The sequence below is a fragment of the Podarcis gaigeae genome (assembly GCF_964106915.1).
Source record: "Podarcis gaigeae genome assembly, chromosome: 9".
NCBI lineage: Eukaryota > Metazoa > Chordata > Lepidosauria > Squamata > Lacertidae > Podarcis > Podarcis gaigeae.
This window is the reverse complement of record NC_139685.1, coordinates 68,852,129-68,873,403: the sequence shown is the minus strand read 5'-3', so window position 1 is coordinate 68,873,403 and position 21,275 is coordinate 68,852,129. Positions and strand designations below refer to the sequence as shown.

The 21,275-nt window shown below is 38.7% G+C and overlaps 1 protein-coding gene across 3 annotated transcripts in view; it reads left to right on the top strand.

Moving 5' to 3' along the window:
• The window catches only part of BMP2K (BMP2 inducible kinase), a 43,190-nt gene that overhangs the window by 2,226 nt on the left and 19,689 nt on the right, over positions 1–21,275 (top strand). For all 3 annotated transcript variants that reach the window (XM_083756380.1, XM_083756379.1, XM_083756378.1), the window contains exons 2-9: positions 10,074–10,192; positions 12,437–12,542; positions 12,936–13,078; positions 14,414–14,535; positions 15,482–15,563; positions 16,289–16,421; positions 18,432–18,535; positions 19,781–19,860. In XM_083756380.1, coding sequence (XP_083612506.1) covers positions 10,074–10,192; positions 12,437–12,542; positions 12,936–13,078; positions 14,414–14,535; positions 15,482–15,563; positions 16,289–16,421; positions 18,432–18,535; positions 19,781–19,860 — 889 coding nt within the window. The remainder of the gene's footprint in view (positions 1–10,073; positions 10,193–12,436; positions 12,543–12,935; positions 13,079–14,413; positions 14,536–15,481; positions 15,564–16,288; positions 16,422–18,431; positions 18,536–19,780; positions 19,861–21,275) is intronic.

Here is a 21,275-nt window from a genome sequence, read left to right as displayed (position 1 = left end):
TGCCATATTGTGGTGTTTACTTGTAAGAATTCACAGTTTAGTTACAGCTGTAAATAAAATAATGAAACTGAAAGGATTATCCTGAAAAACTGCTTACATGAGTATCCCTTTAATAAAAATCAGGGAGGTAGCCCTGAATTTGTGTGTCCCTGTAATACACACAAAACACAACACGTGTGTTGTTTATGGTGCATGTAGTAGTTTAAAAATGTCCATATCTTTTGACAAAAGAGTTGCTGCTGCTGCATTTGAGACATGTTAATCAAGTAATGAATGTACTTCTTTCTTGAGGGAAAAAATATTTTTTTTTTAAGGTTTGCAGGCAGTGCCATTCATCTTGGGGCATGGCTAACCCAAACATAAACATGTGTCTTTTGGGGGGTTATTGTAGATACATCTGTCATTTGTGGGGATGATAGGATGCAGTAAAGTCCTATATTGTGTTGGGATATATTTCTGCTCTTTACCCCTAGAAAATGGACTATTTTATTGATGCTGAAAAAGAACTTTAGGATTGTGCTATTAGCACTCACTTGCCAGTCTATGCAAGCTTTAAAGCTTATGAGTTTCTTTCTTTTTCTAGAGATGTAGGAAATGCTGTTTATAAGCAATGATTGTAATAGAACTTGTAGTCCTCTTTCCCCATGGCTGGGGTATAGGTAAATTACAGGTGGCTTCCTTAAAAATATATATTTTTGTGTGTCTTATGTGTAAACTTATCTGTAAAATAAACTGTATTATAACGTATCATCCTGAAAAACAGATTATTTGAAGTTACTTCCCTTAGATTGTAAAGATCCTGTTAAATACTCCTATCATTTTAGGTGCCTAAATGGTGCATTAAATATTTAATATTTGTTAGTCTTATAGTCCTTACTGTGGGACAAAGGTACCATAATGCATGCCCATTTAAGAGCAGCTAGATGGCACCTTCATTGGCACAAGTGAAACCTTGTCTCAAGTCTAACTTTCATCCTGAAATCTTAATTGGTACCCGCTTAATTGGGGAAGGTGCCTTTCCTCCAATATATTTTCTCTGGTCATTTAAATGCTTTCCTGTGTGAGGTATAAATGCCATACACCAGGAGTTAGTATAGATGTCTTGTGGTTTTATTTAAGATATGCTGGGGAAAGTGTTCAAAGTAATAAACAAACAAACAAACAAACACCTGAGCATTCTTCAGTTCAAAAACATTTTGCAAATGATCCATTTGCACCATGGATAGCACCCATGCATGTTAGAACCTGATAGATTTAATAGAGCTCTGTTTCTCCCCATACCTATGTGCATACTGGCAGTGCATGGGATGTTAGGAATGGGAAGCCTGTTCATGGTTCCTTTATATCCATCCAGCTCTTCCTTTTTGCCTGTGGATTGAAGTCTGAGGTGCTCTTTACTTATATGCTAGTATTCAGTTAAGTAGCCCGTTTATAACGAAGTTTGCAATTAGGTCTCCCCCATTCTCCAGTTTTTGTTAATAATTTGTAGTATCCAGAATCTCTGAAGTAGCCAAATAGCTCAAGTGTTGATTTTTTTGTTTACATATTTTAAATGAAATAGAATTGAGAAGTCTTCAAGTGTTGCCTGTTACCTGCAAATACTTGTGTGTTAGCCCTATTCTGTGGTTGTGTTTGAAAGAAAGTCTCAAATTGCATAATATAAGAGAGTAATTTATTTAGTTGATTTAGAAAATAAATATTAGCAAAGCTGATAGTAGCAATTTGCCTTTCTGATATGCTGCAGATAGTTAAATTTGATAAGGTTACCACAGGCACAAACTAGCCAGAGTTAAGCATATGTCTCATTGACTTCAGTGAGCCAGAGTTAAACTTCTTGTCTTTAAATAAATTGAACTTGAAGGTGCTTAACTTTATTGGATAGATGCCCTATTCTTATTACAGATTATCTTCAGCTTATTTTTCCAAAATTGTGTTGGAAACAGAAGTTTGCCAGAGTTGTGAATAATGGGTATTTCCCAACAGGCATGAATTTGATGCACAGTATTTCTGAGTAGTTTTCTGTCTTGCATGGTTGACAGTATTTGAATAATCATTGCAAAACAAACTGCATATGGTCAAATAAAAAATACTGGTTTGTTGTGTATTGCTGGGGTGCGAAAACTCTAACCTAAGGTCTAAATTTGGCCCACAAGGCCTCCCCTTTCGGCTGGCAAGGCTGTTTCAGGCAACCCATACCCATCTGTCCTATACCTGATGCCATAATGACATGAGGCTGGGCTGAAAAGGCTTTATAAGCACTGCTTGTTGGTTGTGTATGTAAAGCCCCTTGTGCAGCACTTCTGAAGTATCAGACAATCAGCTGATTGTCAGATACTGTGCAAATAACTTTGCAAGACATGTTCTTGGAAACCACTTAGCACAGACCTTGCAAAGCCCTTCGTGCAACACTTTCTAAATGCCCGACAACCAGCTGATTGGGGAAACGCTGCACAAGTCACTTTGCAAGCCTGTGTTTAACACTTCCCAAAAACCTAGTGCAGGGCTTGCAAAGCTTATTTATCCTTGTGGTCAGCACTTCTCAAAAGTCTGACAATCATCTGATAGTCAGGTGTTTGGGAAATGCTGTGGACAGGACTGAGCAAGCCTCATTGACCTATCTCTCCCATCCTCATGGGCCAACTTTGACAGGTGTCAGTCACCTGACATAATTATGATGTCTGATGATTGTGCACAAGAAAGGAATTTAAGCTGTAAGCAGTTAAAGGTACAGAATACATAGAAAAATAGTATATAATGTTGTGCAAGGACTTGAACAAAAGAGGGCCGTCTCTGGATTTCAATTCCTTTTTCTTAGGCAGTGTTCTTGTACTCACAGGAAAACACCTTTGGATTCAGTTGTGGGTGAAGATTTGAGTAGCTGAATTAAGTGGTGTAGTCTCTTTTGTGAGAGGAGGGAAAGTAGTGAGTTTTGATGGAATTCAAATTCTCCCACAGGTCCCAGGATAGGAATACTTTGGTTGAGCAGCTCAGAAACTTGAAAGAGCTCCCAGGAGGAAGGGAAGCCATGAGGCCCAGTATACATGGATTTTTTAGTTGTGGCTTCGACATTCACGGCAGCCATTGTGACCTAGCCAAACCAAAGGCAGTAATGATGGCCAAGAAGTAAGGGTGGTCAAAATGGTCTCAGCAGTGGGGCAGGGAGAGAATCAAGTACTGTACAGGGCCAAGCATAGAAATTATTGACAGTTACGCAGCCTTATTGTGGTTCCACCTGAATGCAGCTAGTCATCAGACAATCTGAAAACCTCTGCTCTAGTATCTTTTAATGCTTAAATATTCAGCTCTCTGAAGTTCAGATATGTTTGATGCCCTCAGCACTAGTATAGGGTACTAAAACCTTGAAATGTGGAAGATGCATTCTATTGGGGGGGGGGGGCCAGAGGAATGGACTTTTAAACTTTTCCTCTCTAGTTTCCTCCTGCCCACCTCTAGATGCCAGATAGGTGTTTAGGGGCGGGAAGGGTTTTTTAAAGTGGGAAAACACTGGATTGGAGGAAGCAAGGAGAGGAATAAAAAAACTGGGTGAAGTGGTTTTGTATGTGAGAGAGGGAGAGAAAGAGAGAAAGAAAAAAAATGCTTGGATGGGAAAGGAGAGGGATTGTATCTTGAGGAGAAATGTGTGTACAGAGAAAGAGCTAACACCTCAATCCATATTATCCCTCTCACAATTGTTTTGATTTAAAGAAATATTACAGGAGAAAGTATGACAGAATTAGCAAACAAAGTTTATTAAGGGAAATAGAAAACAGAATGAGTGCATAACTGACATTGTATTTATGATTCCAAAATAGTTTGTGTTCGTGTCATAATAAACATTGGTTTATTGAGATAGTAACAAGCTGTATATAGTGCAGTAAGGGGAGGTTTTCAGAAGTTCTTGCTGTCTTTCCTAAAGGCCTCCCCTCAAGTTCTGAACAGTGCTGTCTGACTCTTGTTCCAGATTGACTGGAGCCCAAAACAGGAACAATTCTGTTTAAGAGCTGGAGATGTATTGCAGCATTTTGTTTCAGGTTCTTTATGTGTGACAGGGTTAGGTAGATTTTGTTTGGCCTCCTCCCCATTTCCCCATGGTTAGATGGAACCCAGGCTATGATCAACAATATTAATCTAAGTATGATCAACTTGAATCTAAATATGGAGCTACATGCAGGGGTAAACTAGCTAGCTCTGCCTCCCCCCATCAGCTTGAAGATCAAGAAGGTATAGAGACTCCCCCACCCCCACCCTGATCTGTCAGAGACAGAAGCTTGTCCCTTTCCACTACCCACCCTGACTTAAGCTTAGAGCTGGATAGAGGATCAGATTTTCCTCTGACCTTGTGCTGTGTTTGAGATATCTGTTTGCCCAATAGATTACCCTAACTTAGAGAGGGATATGGGGGTTTAGGATTTGGATACAGACTTGTTCAACTTAGACTACTTTAAAATCAGCTAGGAAGTTTCTTATTCACCATAGTTCATTGCTTTGCCCAAACTGGGAAACTATAGTTACCAGCTTCGGAGCAAGCCAGAAGTATTAAACCATGGTTTGAAGTTGGTCCTAATAGTCTTGGCTTGTTCCTAATTTGATAGCCATACTTTTCTAGTTTGGACAAAGGAAGGAAATGTCATGGCTTACAAATCTCAAGGCTTAATTACAGCTTGAACAAAAGGGCTGTGTATATCTTAATACAAGATATGATAATCTGAACCAGCACAGTGTGTTCTGAGATTTTGGCATAGCTGGATGTAATGCACACTGTATGGTAACCAGGCCAATACAGAGACACTTAAAGGAAGGCATTCCATGTTGCTTCCAGCAGGTTAGGAGCTGCTTGGAGGTGGTTGTGCCTTAACATATAAATAAAAGGCTCCTAATGTGGTAAGAGTTTGCAACATTCTATACATCTCCTTTCATGCTGGCTACAAAACTAGTTACAGATAGGTAGCCGTGTTGGTCTGCCATAGTCAAAACAAAAAAAATTCCTTTCAGTAGCACCTTAAAGACCAACTAAGTCAGTTCTTGGTATGAGCTTTCGTGTGCATCTGTGTATCTGAAGAAGTGTGCATGCACACGAAAGCTCATACCAAGAACTGACTTAGTTGGTCTTTAAGGTGCTACTGGAAGGAATTTTTTTTGTTTTTACAAAACTAGTGTTACTCTTAAATTCTATTTAAATTAGAAGTTCTCTGTATTTATACAATCTGAATACAGGCAGTTTAAAAATACTGTAAGGTTTTCACTTAAGTATCTTTTCTAGTGAGGTGGGCTGGGAAGCTTTCAATAATGGAAATATTCTGTTGTTATATTTTTGTACAGAGTTCTCATTTTCTATGAAAGCATTGTTCCAGAAAACGAATAAGCAACAGAAATAGACACATTATCAGATTTTGCTGTTTCAAAGTTACTAACCATTGTAAATCATGTACAGTATGGGAGTGTGTGTGTATATATATATATATATATATATATGTATGTATATGTATATGTATATGTATGTATATAGAGAGAGTGTGTGTTTGTGTGTGTGTGTATAAGGTCTCTATTTGTAAATGTGTAAGTGAATTAAAACCAAAAGTATGCATAATCCAAGTGTGGTGAATCAGTTTCAGGCTCCTATTCTCTTTCAGTGTGTTTTTGAGTACCCTTTAATTGCCATACGTTGCATATTGAAAGCAAAATCTTCGAAAGCTTGTGGGAAGGATTTTTGAGAGAATGGCCATATTTTTTCATGCCACACTAAACAGGAGCATGCCGCCGGCTTACGTGCTCCCCTTTCAGCTCATCTTTCCTATGCAGGTGAGAAAAGGAGTTTAGGAGCATGTGTTCCTTTAGTTTAACTGCATTTTGTCATGTCATCCAAACCAGCAAGTGTGTGTTAATGGAGACTACATCCTCCCCTCCATCCAAAGCAAAGGATTGCCCCAATGCCCAACCAGACGATTGCTATGAGGTAGGCAAAACCACCGGATGAGGTAGGCAAAACCACCCGGTGAGCAAATTCTACCTGGCTGCTTAAAGAACGGTGACCACTGTAGTCACAGCATAGTCATTGACTATCAGCTTAAACCTAGGGTGGGTGAGCAGGGAAAACCCCTGGAAAGGAACAAACAGGTAGCACCCCAGGTACAGGCTGCTTAAATGGGCAAGGGGTGGATTGAGGGAAGCCTACCTGCTTCGTTGGCTCCACCCCCTGGCACAGCCCGAGTCCCCAGCCTGCATCCCCATTTGCCAAAGCTGGGTGCCTGCTAGGATCTGTTCCTGATAGGCGGAGGAGGTTTAAGCTGCCTACCAGGAAGGGCACTGCTGTTCAAGTTCCCTCATCAGGGCCCCAGTGAAGCCTCTGCCATCCTGCAATGCTGTTGCACCAAGAGGGGTGAGCAGACTTGTCATGCCATCCAAAACAGCAAGTGTGTGGGGGGACTAGTTTCAGAGAGTTTGCTTAAAGCTATACTTGCTGGAGCTGACTCATTTAAACTTGCCATTGTTAAAATAAACAACAGTCAGGTGTGCCTGCAAAAGTTTATTTGGGGGTGGTGGCTTGTACACTATGTTGATTGGGCCTTCTGCCCCACTTGTATTTTTACTGGGTTTGTGTGTAGTAAACCAAACCATGGCTTAATACACATGAGCAAATGTTAAAGTTCTCAGATCCTCTTCTCCAGTTCTGCTGCTGCAGTACAGCGTGGGGCTGATGCATATCCAAATCTATGATTGTGGTTTGTCTTCCTCCAGACAAATTATGAGGCAACCAAGATTTGTTCTCAGTTTACCTTTTTTGTTGTTGTTTCCACTTCTCCCATGCTTTCTAGGCACGGGTTTGAGCGGTTTTTTATTTTTCCCATCACTTTCCGCAGGAAAACCTGCTCTTTAGCACTGAATCAGAGCGAACATCAATTGGGTTTCCTTGCTCTGATTCATGAAATCATGGGAGAAGTGGAAAACTTCTTGAAGCAGAAGTGTGTGTGTGTGTGTGTAGGAATACAGGCTTGGATATGAAGAGTCATGTGTGTTCAAATAGTACTGCTTTTTTGTCTTAGTTATTGAGAGTCTGGAAACTTGAAAACTAATATTGCATAAATGTTAAGTTGCTCTGCATACTACAACTTAAGTTCAGACAGTGCTCCTAAGTATTAAGGAATAAGGTTGCATATCAGTGTTTGTCATGAATATGGGTTTGATGTCAAAATTTGTCTGAGAGTGTATTACTGTGAATGGAATTTGGAAATTTGGGAAATGGCTTCATTCTTTGAAGATATTTGGACACATGCTTTAAGTGGAAAAAGCTTTGATATCTCAGTTTTTTCATAAATCTGAACTAGCTTTCCATGATTTATAGTAAGGAATGTATCAAGGATATTAAAGGGCCCACAGTTCTCTAGTAAATGTTTTTTGTTGTTGAAAAGTAGGTTGTTTATACTATGCAAGTTATATTCTACAGTCGTTTTAATTAGCAGGACACTCAACTCTACTTATAGTGATATAAGCTATATCTACATAGTGATATAAGCATTTTCCTGATTAGACTGATAGCAGTTAAATAACTTGTAGCCTTTTTTGTTTACCTGTGAGCTAAAATAAATTATCATTTTTCAGATCATCACAATTGATTGATTGAATTGTGATGGCATTAAAACTGTATATGTTAGGTTATATTGCCACCTAATGGCATAAGAGTAATTGCTTGCATTTTCCCCTCAATATTTTCCATGTTGCATGCTGTGGAACTTTGCAATTTCCCAATGAGAAGGTGAAAACTGGTGGACAAACTTTCCTGAAAAACAGTTTGCCCACCATTACTGCTCTTGCCCTACAGTGCACAGCTGCAGGTGTGTGGTTCATGCAGGGCAAGGAGGAACTATGTGTGCCCATGAAATGTCCTTGGCACTGAACAGGGTCTCTTTGGCAGTTTAAATTTAAAAATGATTGTAAGAAGTAGGAAGCTTGAACTAATGTTGCAGTTGAAGAAGTGCAACGTCACTTAAGCTTTTATCTGATTTGCTTTCAAAAACAATATCTTAGAGAATTTCAAGCACATTCAAAATCATCTTTCTTGGATGCTTTGGCTTATATCCAGTACTGTGGATCTGTTTGTGCAACAGAACTTCCTGTTCTCTCCTGTGTCCTCCAGTCCCCTGTTCATCCTTAAAATCAGTTCTGCAGGGTTGGGATAGCCTGCCAAGGAGACTGTGGGAGTGCATGAGGGGGAGATAAAAGGAAACCGAAAATCCATTGGGTGAATGGGACTCTGCTAGTACAGCATTGGATCCAACCTTTCCTTGCTAAGATGTCCTTGATTATCTGATTATGCCTAGTAAAGTTTCTTTTCTCACTTTGCTTTATCTGTACAGTGGAACCTCAGGTTACGTACTGTCCTCCTTACAAATGCTTCGGGTAACGAGCTCCACTAACCTGGAAGTAGATGCTCCTGGTTGCGAACTTTGCCCCGGGATGCGAGCAGAAGTTGCATGGCATGGCGGCAGAGGGAGGCTCCATTAGCGAAAGTGGACCTCATGTTAAGAACGGTTTCAGATTAAGAACAGACCTCCGGAACTAATTAAGTTTGTAATCGGAGGTAACACTGTATCAGATTCCAGAAGTGGCAATGGCAGCATAATTTGATCTTGGTTTGTAGGGCAAAAGCAGACCATAATTTGACAGTTTAGATGAAATGACAAATTGGCTTTCTGCAAAGCAGGGAGGGGTGGGAATTGTTGCATGCAAAGGAGGAGGGAACATGCAAGCAAGCCTGAGGATCTTTGGGGTTCATTCATATAGGGCCAACCACAGCTTAAATCTTGTTTCATGTGAAGTTACTGGATCTCTTGAGGTACATGGTCTCTGTAAGTGTTGTGTATTAAGCTGTACAAACGCTGTTGAGATTAGGGAAATTGACCGATTTGGGACAGATAGGTGTATTTGCATGGTCAAATTTGCTTCCACACTAAAAGCTGACTGAAGTTAAACCATAGGGTATAATGCAGTGAAGAGTCTTGCTGTCTATAAATAGCAGAGACATGACCAGTTTCAAAAGTTAGGTATAATATGCTTTTTGCCTTTTGAGGCTTACTCTTCTGGCAATAGGACAAAAGTCCATGGGGGTAAGTTGGTACAGTGTAGATACGTATGTTATGAGTTGTCAAATATAGCCCCAAAGTTATTTGGACAGTAATTCCAGAACCATGCCTATGACATGAACTGAGCAGTGATAGTATGCATATCTAGTCTTTTAAGTATGTGTTTAGTCTTTATGCGCTGTTGAACATCTTGTAAACAGATAACAGCAAGTCATAAACACTATTATGTAGATTTTTTTTTTCCATACTGAACATGGTGGGACATAAAAATATTTGAATGTTTTAAATATTACAGTCCAAAGCGATAAAAAGTAGTGCCTTGATAGATGCTAAAGATTTAAAATTTGTGGTTTGGATTCAAATCCATCTGCTGGAATCCATTTGAAATTTGCAGTGTTTGGATGTGAGGGTACAATGGCAGCTTGGATTTTCAATCTGTTTTTCCAGATAGTGTTAAACTCAGCTGAATCCATATTAAATGTTTCCAGAACTGTAACATTTTTCTTCTTTTGTGTCCTGTTCAATCTTTTGAGCCATCATAGAAATCCAGCATTTCACAGCATTCATGCAACTTTGCTCCTGTTTCATTTGGACATTGGTGTAATTAAAAATGTCAACAAATATTGGTTTGGCTTACTAGTCAGCTGTGACTTCTATGTCCTCTGCCTCTTCTAGGTCCTCTAGGTCCTTCTAGGTCTTCTAGGTCCTCTCCATGTGCACAGAGGAGGGATGAGGTCTTGTTTTGTTTAGTAGCAGGAGGCTGGCTGGCTGTAGGCATGGTAGAGGTTTTCTCTGAGGACCCACTACCAATCTTCAGTTCATTCATACCGGGGTGTGTGTGTGTGTGTGTATAATAATAGTGTCTTGTCCTTTATCTTGTCATTCATTTCAGATTCTCATTTATAACTCAGAAATAATATTTTAAAATCATTTGTTTATACTTAAGCATCTTAATATGTTTACAGACCTAGTAAACTTTAGTCTCTGTTCTTTCAGGTGGCTTTTCCACAGTGCTACTTGTGCATACACATGGTGGAGTCCGATGTGCATTGAAACGAATGTATGTTAATAATGTGCCTGACCTTAATATCTGCAAAAGAGAAATAACAATAATGGTAAGTAAAATAATACCTTATTGTCAACATATTTTTTCGGTATATATTACTGATTTTCAAGAGAAAACAACAACAGCATAAAAACATGTAATAAGTGAAATAAATTGGACTCCAAATGGCAGAGGACAGAAGCCACTTCAGACAGTGTTCTGTGGTCTTGGGAAGGCAGACAAAAGATGAAGACCCTGTATATATATGTCCCATCACATATTCCATGAGTGAGCCTCAGGCAGCAAAAAAGTCAGAAGGTTTTTGCCTTTCCTTTGGCCAATTCTATATTGAAAGACATTTTTTCTGCATGCACAATACTGGCAGCTCATTTTTTATACCAAGCATGCATTAATATAAAAAAGTTTGAATATGTTGGCTTCACTTGTATTACTTTCAGACACAGGAACTTCTGTGGGCAAAAGCTTCAGAACCCCTGCCTGTGCTGGAAGAGAAGAGAGGGGGAATGTGTGAGCCTGGGAAAGGCTAGGCTTATTCATTTCTTTCTAAATCATAGTTGAATGTGGTCTAAACATAGTGTAAAAACTAATAGAGGTTATCATAACATTCATGGGCAATACACAATACAGATTACTCTTCGTAGTCATTTCACTAGGATAGTGTGAATGTAACAGAGGCCAGGTTTGACCATCATGTTAAAGCATAATTAAAATTAAATTGTGGTTTAATGTGGTTCAAAAGGTGTCACTGCACTCTTTCCCCCACTCCTTCCTTTGGCGCACTGGGAAGGAAATGAACCAGAGGCTGACTTCATCGTACCTACAAACCAGTACTCATTATTGTTTTCTCTCCTTGGCATCTGCCCATTGTTTGCTTGTAGAGAAAAAAACTACAGGGCTAATGCAAAGCCAGTCTGTGGTCTGTTTTCTCCTCTGCGCGATGAAGGAAGCAGTGGTGGAATGCAATGAGACCTTTTGACCAGCACAATCCTCATTCATGTAAAACCATAATTTAATTTTAACTATGGTCTAATGCAGTGTTTCCCAACCTTGTGCCTCCAGATGTTTTTGGCCTACAACTCCCATCATCCCTAGCTAGCAAGACCAGTGGTCAGGGATGATGGGAGTTGTAGGCCAAAAACATCTGGAGGCACAAGGTTGGGAAACACTGGTCTAATGTGACTTCAGAACCAAGCCATAAATTCTGTAGTTTCCCTCCTCTTCAAATCTGTAACCCACCCTTTGAAACCTAACCTGCAGTGTGGGACGCGTATCCCTCTTGTTCCGTTTTCTCACAACCTTTTCCTTCCCCTCTTTCTCAGGGCACACTTGCAATCCAGACATACTGGTTTAACAGTAATTTTGTCTTCCTTGAGAACCCTGGAAATTGCAGTTTTGGTGGTGAGACAGAGATGTTGAACAGAACTTCATCACCTGTATCAAATAACAGGCAGAGGAATCTTAAACTGCTCATGCAGGGGTCCTTATTGTGGACAGTTCTTCCCACTGCAGCACATTGTCCCACATTGTCCAGTAGCTCCCTTTGACCCTTGGGAGGGGGGTTCTGGTGGTGGTGGGAAACGGGTCTTTATGGTGGAGGAACAAAAGAAATCAGTTGTACAAGCTGCCTTCTGCTTGCACAACATTGTATACGATCTTAAGCTATTTACTTTGTCTCTATATATCAATTTGTCAAACTGTTTAGTCAAGATAATCACGAGAAGCAAATGTTTTAAAGTGCTGATAGACCTATAAAGCCCTACATGGTTCAGTTCCAAGCTATCTGAGAGAACATATTCCCTCATACGAAACCGCTTGTGTTTTGAGAACTTTGGGAGAGGCCTTCTCTAAGTCTTGCCACCCTCACAGGCATACAGGGCCCTCTCAGTGGCTGCTCCAGGACTTTTGAACTTACTACCTAAATAAGTTAGACTGGCTCCCTCCTTGTTCTTCTGTTGGCAGGTGAAAACTATTTTATTTCAATAAGCTTGGGTAGCTGCTTTTAATGAAAGGGATGGTGCCATGCTGCCTTTATTGTAATTATCAGTAGTTTTAATAGATTTTAATATATATATAGTCCCCCCCCTCGTTTTAGTGGTTCTTATGTTAATCTGTAAACTGCCTTGAGTCCTGTGAGGGGGAAAATAAGGGATATAAATAAATATATAATAGTAATATTTTAGATAGCTTTGACTATGGCATTTTAGGCTAATTTCGGTAATGCATGTATACTATTTTTTTTTCAACCCTTTAAAAAGTTTATTTCTTTATTCCTAAACTATTCTTTCTTTTTCAGAAAGAACTGTCTGGGCACAAGAACATTGTAGGGTATTTGGATTGTGCTGTTAATTCTGTTAGTGATAATGTTTGGGAAGTGCTCATCTTAATGGAATACTGTCGTGGTAAGCCTCTGTCACTTTAAATATAAAAAATTGTCTAACACACAATAGTTACTTTCATATGATAGTACTTTCTATATTAAAAGTGCAATCTTACTCACTTTTTTATTCTGTGAACTGCCCTGAGATCTTTTGATGAAAGGTGTTATATTAATTAACTAATTAATTAATTAATTAATTAATTAAATAAAATGTCTGTTCAGAAGTAAGTCTAACTGAATTCAGTGGCGCTTATACCCAGGCAAAGGAGAGTCTTAATGTGGTACTTCAACTTTTTAAGAACAGTGCTCATAGTTGGTCAGAGATTTAAAATGTTTGTGTTTTGAATAAGTAGTGTTTTAACTGTGCTGACATCCTCTTTAATGTAGTATTGTAATATCTGCCTTCTTTTTGTAGCTGGACAGGTAGTGAATCAGATGAACCAGAGATTGCAGACAGGCTTTACTGAGCCAGAAGTGCTAAGGATATTTTGTGATGCCTGTGAAGCTGTTGCTAGGCTGCATCAATGCAAAACTCCCATTGTTCATAGAGATTTGAAGGTGAGAGGAACTGAGAGGAATTCTTCTGTTCTTGAAATAAAATCTCTGTATTTGACTCCTGTTTTATTGCATTTAACAACACTAAGTTTGAATTAGATTTAGGTACATCTGTCCCTTTTCTTTTTAAAGCTATTCACCAATTTTGAAAATCCTTGAAATAGATGTTTATGTGGTGATACAGTAGGGATTTCTTGTTTTGAACAAAAGTCTCCAAAAGTTTAAGAACAACTTCATTGTTTTTGTACATTGTTTTTGAGTAACTTGAATGAAATAAGATATACTTTGGTATTACTGTAATAGCAAATTGATGTGCATTGCTTAGGAGATCATGTGCAACATCCTTAGATTTCCTTTTCTTTGGATTAGGAATGGGGATAGGGGTTGAAATTTTGCACAACCTGGGAAGAGCTCTTCACTCAAATATTTGAAGATCGCAAAGGTCCATGATGTCCCACTTGTCCGAATCCAGCTGTATTGCCCTTTAAAGTTGAAAGAGGCAGTGCAGAGAGCCTTTTCGTGCTACTCAGCTAGAAAATGGCAACTTTGTGGGAGCTGTATATCTGTACTTTTCATTCTGGCTTTAAAGGGCTAATGACCTTCAAGGCCAGGAGAAAGAGCTCTTTCTCCTGGCCTTTTAAAGTCTGAGAATAGACTGCCCAAATTTTTGCAAGGGATGTGTGGGTATGGAAAAATAGCAGGAGGATGAGTGGATTACTTTTGGATCAGGTATGAGAAACCTGTAGCTTCCAGGTGGAGTTGGATTCCATCTCTCAGTCCCGCTCAGTATGTTCAATGTTCAGTGGGAGTTGTTCAGCAACTTTTAGAGGACCATAAGTTATCTATCCCTGGTTTAGAGGGTATCAAACTTTGCTACACCATAAGAATAACCACCAATAATGTGTTTGTAATTAAAGGTTAGCCATTGTTAAATAATGGCATCAATCTGAACAAAACATGGCAGTGTAACATGCTGTGCTTAGCTTCTTCGTTTGGTTAACACGCTTTAACAATTGGATCTAAAGCTTACATGCATTTGGCAATACTTTTTTTCCTTTAGAGCAATCTTGGGTCCCAAGATTTTGGACTACAACTCCCATCATTCCTGACTAATGGACCTTCTCACTAGGGAAGATGGGACTTGTAGTCCAACAACATATTGGGATCCAAAGTTGAGTAAGGCTGCTTTAGGGTATTTAAGCTTGGTCCTTCAGTATTGGTGCTGAACACTTTAAAGTGCCGCTGACCCTGCTAGATTAAGACATTAAATGAAAGGTGACTGCTTGAAAATTAGGAGTGCCTTCTATTTTATATGTGTGTGCTTTTTTTCTTTCTAAGGTTGAGAACCTTTTGTTGAATGACAGTGGAAACTATGTCCTCTGTGACTTTGGCAGTGCCACTAATAAATTCCTTAATTCTCAGAAAGATGGAGTTAATGTAGTTGAAGAAGAAATTAAAAAGTAAGTTCAATTTCTTAGGGCAGCTTTTTAAACATCAGTACTCTGACAATCCTAGAATTATCTGTCTAATAACAATAGAAACACATGCATGGCAACTTCAAAGTGTCGTTCTACATATGCATAGGTATTTTAGAAGGTAAACATCATAATATGGCGAAAGATCCAGTTTACCACATGGATATATATCTACATCTGGATATGAGCTTGTATCAGTGTCTTTTAAAGCAGGATAAATACATTAATCTCTCTCTTGAGTGCTAGATGCATGATTTTCTGTTCCTTTCTCCCTTGTGTGTACTGTTATGGTAATCCTTTTCATGGTCTCTCTCCTTCCAAGGGTCAGTCCATGAATAGAGATTAGTTCAGTTCTTTGCTATTTAGAACACCAATTTGTATACATTCTGTGATTATAGTGCCCTTTTTTGATGGTATGTTATAATTGTGGTTTGAATTCCCAGTTTAAAATTTACTGTTTAAAATCAGTACATTCAAAGAGCTATAATAACATAATTTTAAAAATTGCATTCAAGTGCCACTGGGCCTCTAAGATGCTTTTTTCCTTTTTGTTACTCTGTTGCAGCTTTCATTTTATTAAAAAAACGAGTGAGAAAGCACTTGCCCTCTAGGCTGCAGAGGTCAGTTTAAAAATCTGATTTCAAAATAGTAAAGGCATGAAAAAGGGGCAAGTAGAAAGAAAAAGCAACCCTATTGACATTACAAGTTCATAATTTTGTTACATTTTGAGGATACTTTCAGGATAATAACAAAAGTGCTCTCATCATATGGTGACACATCAAAGAATTGTTACTCTTTGATACGTTTAGGCTTTTGCCCATATTCCTGAATTGCATTGCCCCAATCTTAGTGCAGTAATGCACAGTCTGAAAATTCAAAACAAGTCTATATTTTATTGTTCACCTTTAATTATCCAATTATATGTTCATAGGTATACTACATTATCATACAGAGCTCCTGAAATGATTAATCTTTATGGAGGGAAACCAATTACTACCAAGGCAGATATCTGGGTAAGAAAACTGAATAATTTTACTGTTGTTGAATAGTATAGAATTTGTTGCATTTCCCCCACAAAATGTTTCTTTATTAAGCCTAGTATTTAGATAAAAGCTTTATGAATAACACCAAAATGGCTTGCATATCTGAATGTTTGTTCAGTCAAATATAGGGTAAAATACATAATCTCAATTAATAAATCATTATACTTGTTACTTGTTTCTTTGTGCTGAATCATGGAAAAAAATAGGATTCAAATTCTTGTAAAGTGCTTTAAATGAAAGCACTCCATTAGCAATTCTACTGTATATTTTGTAGTGCAAAAGGTTGAGCAATTTACCATCTCTATGAAGCTTGACTGTGTGCCAGCAGCAGCAAGAGATGCTCTTAGCAAAGCTTTTTGTAATGAGCCAGCAACACTACCAAATTTCCGCTTAATAAATCTGTGTAAATCTTATGCTTGATGTCACAGTATATAAATGCATTTATAAATAAATAAACACAAGTGCTGAGATGATTAGATTAGCAAAAACATTTTAACAGTTTTGCTGTTCTTGCATTAATTTAGAAAACTGTGAAACACCTCTCATTAATTAGTTTGGAAGCTGTGATACTTCTATTATCACTGAAGTGTTAAGTTTTACACTTAAGTTGTTAATGGTCAAATGCTGCTTAAACAGTCTTGGTATTTGGTGATTTCCCCCAATAACTGTGTTTCACCTGCTGTTTCACTTTATAGGCTCTTGGTTGCTTGCTATATAAACTTTGTTTCTTCACACTTCCCTTTGGTGAGAGTCAGGTTGCCATTTGTGATGGAAGCTTTACCATCCCAGACAATTCACGTTACTCCCATGGTATACATTGTTTGATAAGTAAGTAACTGAGGCAACTTTCAAATTACATTGTCTGTGAAATGCTTTAATCTTTGATGGGGTGCTAAACCAAAAGTGAATTATCTTGCTGATTGAAGGTTTCATTGCTGAGTACATCTGTGGAAATAATGTATGTTTGCTTTCAAGTATATGATCATACCAATATTAAGATAATCCTTCCCCAGGCCTTTTTGAGTGTTCGTTTCATTTTATTTTCTGCTCAGTGCTTTGACAGCAATATACATAATACATGTTGCATACATTATTGCATAACAAAATACATATTCTAAAACGATTCAATCCAAAAGTGCCTCAACAAACACTAATCAGTATATTGGGTCAGATCTAAATTTTGCCTTCTGCAAACAAAGGCTCTTTTCATCTACGGAAGCTTTTTGTGTCGGCAGAGGGTTCTCCTGATGGACAGTGAGGAGTTGGCTTTGATTATATTGCTGTCCTTCTCCCAGCACCATCTCTCACACGGTTCTGGAAGGTTCTTTCCAGAAGAGGTTGAAGGGGAAATTGGTAGAAGTGTTTTTCTCTTTCCACCAGAGGCTTCTTCATGAGAAGAACTCTGTTTGGGATGCTCCTGCTTATTGGCGTAATCCTAGGATCCAAGCCCCAGTGCCACAAAATCAAAATCTTAACCATAGCCTTAAAATGGAAAAATATAAATTGATGAGAAAATTTAAGAAGGGAAAATAGGCCCCCTCCAAATGTTAATGCATAAAATCTGTTTAAAAAACCTAAGGTTCTAATATAATCAAAGGGATTGCCATCCCGATTTACCTAGCCAGGCACATTTAGAAAAAGTGCCATGGACACTAGTCAGAAATTGGCTTTCATGGCATAACACAACATGGCAGCTGTGGGATGTGTGGCATAACATTGAATTAGACACAGCCATTGCTCTTTTCTGGTGGTACACAGGGACATGCATACTCCTAAACATTTTGTGAATCTTAAGTTTGGCCTCATTGAGGGGCAGTATCTCAATATGAGTAGGAAAATGAGAGCATCCGAAACAAGTTTTTTTTAAAGAAAAAAAGCACTGGACACAGCAGTTATTACTACTTTTCTTTGCCCATTCCAGCCTGGGACTAGCTCAGGTTTGCCATGGAGAGTCAGCAATGTCCTGTTGGTCTTGATTGTGGCGGTTACGCAATAATGCAGTCTCTAACTCTCACAAACACACACACACTCACGAACACAATGATGGTGTTTGCTGTCTAATAACAGAGCATTTACCAGTACTATGAAAAATATACACGGTGGCCACACCACACTCACTCTCCTGCACACACATACATACCTACTGTGCACTTACAGATCTTATACACGCATGCATCTCTTTCTCTCATACATACCCATTTCACATATACATCTCTCTCTCTCTGCCCAAGTGCACCTCTCTCTATGTTTCACATACCACGTATTCATAATCTCTCCCCCCCCTTTCACCTCCCCCCACCCCAATTGCATCTTCCAAGTGCATCCCTCTCTCTCACACATGAACTGCTATAGGATTTTTTCTGGGGGGCATGCGGGCAAAGTAATACATTGAAAAGGGTGATACGTGCTAATTTTTCACAAAAAATAAGAAGAATGGTGTCTGTATATTTTACTTTATATAATGTAACTTAATAGAGAATGCAGTTTTTTCTAGATTGCATGGTGCCCAATTAGTTTTAGGACCTGGCAGATGAAAACAAGAGGCTTGCTGCATCTTGTTTGAACATTCGGTTTCCCATAGTAGGCAATATATGCCTTCAGGAAGCCCACAAGCAGAATATGGACGACAGCAGCTGTTTCACGTTGTTCTCCAGTAACTAATTTTAAGGCATAGTTTTACCCCCCTACCTACCACAAAAAACTGGTTGTGTGGTACCTGTCTGTCCATAGAAACAATGAAAACTGCACTACAAAGTCTATTTGATTCACTTTTATTCTACTTTGCTAAATCTAGGCTTCTTTCTTGCTGCTAATCTTTTAATCTGCTGTAATCTACAGGGTATATGCTTGAACCAGATCAAGAACAGAGACCTGATATCTTTCAAGTTTCTTACTTTGCCTTTAAACTTGCCAAAAAGGACTGTCCAATATCCAATATCAATGTAAGTAGATCTTACATAATGCTAATATTTTTAAGGTTAGCAAAAGGAATAGCACTAGCTTTTTGACTTTTTTAAAAAATGGGAACTCCTTCCCCGCCATACAAAGTGGCTCTAAATTTAGTAACTTCAGATAATTTTTCAAAACATTGCCTTCATAGTAATTCAGAAAAACACACTGTGCCTGCTTTCAAAAGTAAATGACATTAACCTATGGATTTTTTCCCATATCAAATGCAATAGAAAATTGTTGGATGGTCTGGGCACTTTCTCTTTTTTGAGCTTTCCTCTTGGAGATGTCAGGATTGTTAATTCAGTCAATGCAGTTGGGTTGGTTCCCCCCAAAAATGTATTCAGAATTCAAGGACACAGTAAAGCAGAATGCTGCTATAGACACAGTTTAGCCTACTGCATGATGAACTCTGCAGGTGCAGCAAAGCTTTTGAATTCGTTCTACTCATTCCCACAAAAAAATCCCAGTAGTTCTTTTGCTCCTAGGTGACATAGAAAGCTTCTGAAGCTAAAGGGAGTTGCAAAAGCCTTGGTCTTTAAGCTTAATTAAGATTCCAGACTATAGTTTGTATTTCTTGGCATATCAGTTCCAGCTTTTTACTAAGTAGACATCAAAAATATTATTTATTTACTTATTATTATTTAGTAAATTTATATACTGCCCTTCATCCAAAGATCACAGGGCAGTGTGCAACATAAAAACACAAAACCTGTAACATAATAATAAAATGTATCACCCTTCCAAAACATTTAAAATATCATATTCTTCCATAATTAAGGAATTCATTATGAAACCACCTCTAAATTTTAAAGTGGTGGCTGCAGGGAATGTAGCTTTCTCTCCCCGCCCCCACCCCCGGCGAAGTATTAATCACTCCCTGGACCCACCTGGACCCCTGTAGGATATTCAATTCTGTCTCTCCCCACTGCATAATTTACCATTTTGCCTCTTCCCAACAGTAAGCCAGTGTTTCAAGGCCACTGAGCATTCTCAGTTCTCACACTGTTTTGGGGTACCCTCTTTGATTTTTTAAATGTTTTTTGTACTTCCACAAACCCTGGGGGTTTCTCCTTGTTCATGAATGGCAATGTACTGGGTATAAAAGGACTGGCTGTCAGAGAATTGAGCTCGACATTGATAGATATAATTATTTGCTACTGGTGCTACTTATTTTGGAACTTGCTACTTATTTTACTTTTAGAAGTCTAATAATGTGGTTAATTTATTTCCCCAAGAATTCTCCTCTCCCTTCAACTCTTCCTGAGCCCCTGACAGCTAGTGAGGCTGCTGCTAAGAAAAGCCAAATAAAAGCTCGGTGAGTATGGCAGTTTTATGCACCTTTTGCACAAAAACATTGCACCTTAATATGGTAAAATCTATTTTTCCTCCCCTAACAAAAATTGTTTGAAAACATTTTTCCTTTTTCAGACATTGTTAAGCCTTGCTTATTAGGTTGTCTTTTGTTGCTGTGCTGCTGTAGACTAGTACCAAAATATAAAGGATAATTGAATTAAGGAATAATCTCAAAGTATTCAAGACCAGCCATGCACATACATAGTCACAAATAAAAAATGATACCTAATGTTGGCTAGCAAGTATTCTTATTATATTTAGAAGAGAATATAAATACAAGGCAAATACATAAACTCACCAGAATAGTAGTGGAAAAATACTGGCTAGACTGGTGTGATTGTTGAGGTTGAATGTCATCCGCAAACTTCTCAAAATTACAGGTGTATGAGGGGATCATAATAGTTGGTGGGAATCAACTAACTTTTACACATAGTAGACACATTGAACCTAATTTAGCTCTATTCCGTGAGTCTACTCAGAGTAAAATTTAGTTGAAAATGACCCAGTGTTTCTGCTTTTCCACTGTGCTCTGTCCTCCCCAAACAGCTTGGGATCAATCTTTGCTATGAGCCAGACAGGAGGAAAAGTTGATGATAATAATGGTGCTTCTGAAATGGGTCCCCCTAAACAACAACAACAACAACAAAAGATATGATTAAGTATTATCACCATCATCCATATGATGCCTGGGTTCCCACCCACAAAAAACATTTGAAACAATGCCTGCTGTAGGGCATGCAGCAAAGACAGGAAAGGGTTTCCATATCGTCCCTCCTCCCCAAAATCAACTAAGGCCCCTCTCAAGCAGCTTCCCTTCTCCATGTGCATGTAGGCAATAAACTACGGCAGCAATGGAAAGATTTGCATGTTTCTTCACACACCACATTTTCAAAAAGTGATTTAAGCAGCTACCTGCTCCACATGCTCAGCAGGCAACAAAACAAGTGACATACAGTTCCTTTGTTTCTTCCTTTACCCCAGTACACACATTCTTTAAAAGCCTCTCAAATAGCTGCCTGGCTTAGTCATGCTGGCCACATGATCCGGAAGCTGTATGCTGGCTCCCTCGGCCAATAAAGCGAGATGAGCGCCGCAACCCCAGAGTCGTCCACGACTGGACCTAATGGTCAGGAGTCCCTTTACTATTATTTAAATAGCTAGTGGATCCATTGACCAGAAAATGGTTTCTGCACATGTTGCATCATAACTCTTTTTCTTGGAGGACTAGAGACATTTTTGAAATAGAAAAATGCATTTGTGGGCACTGATGGGGGCCACCAGTGCAAGTGGTGAATTGATTATTCCCACTACAAGAGAATGGAGATTGTGACAGTATGAGGTAAACACACACACGCCCTTCTTAATCTACTTGAACAA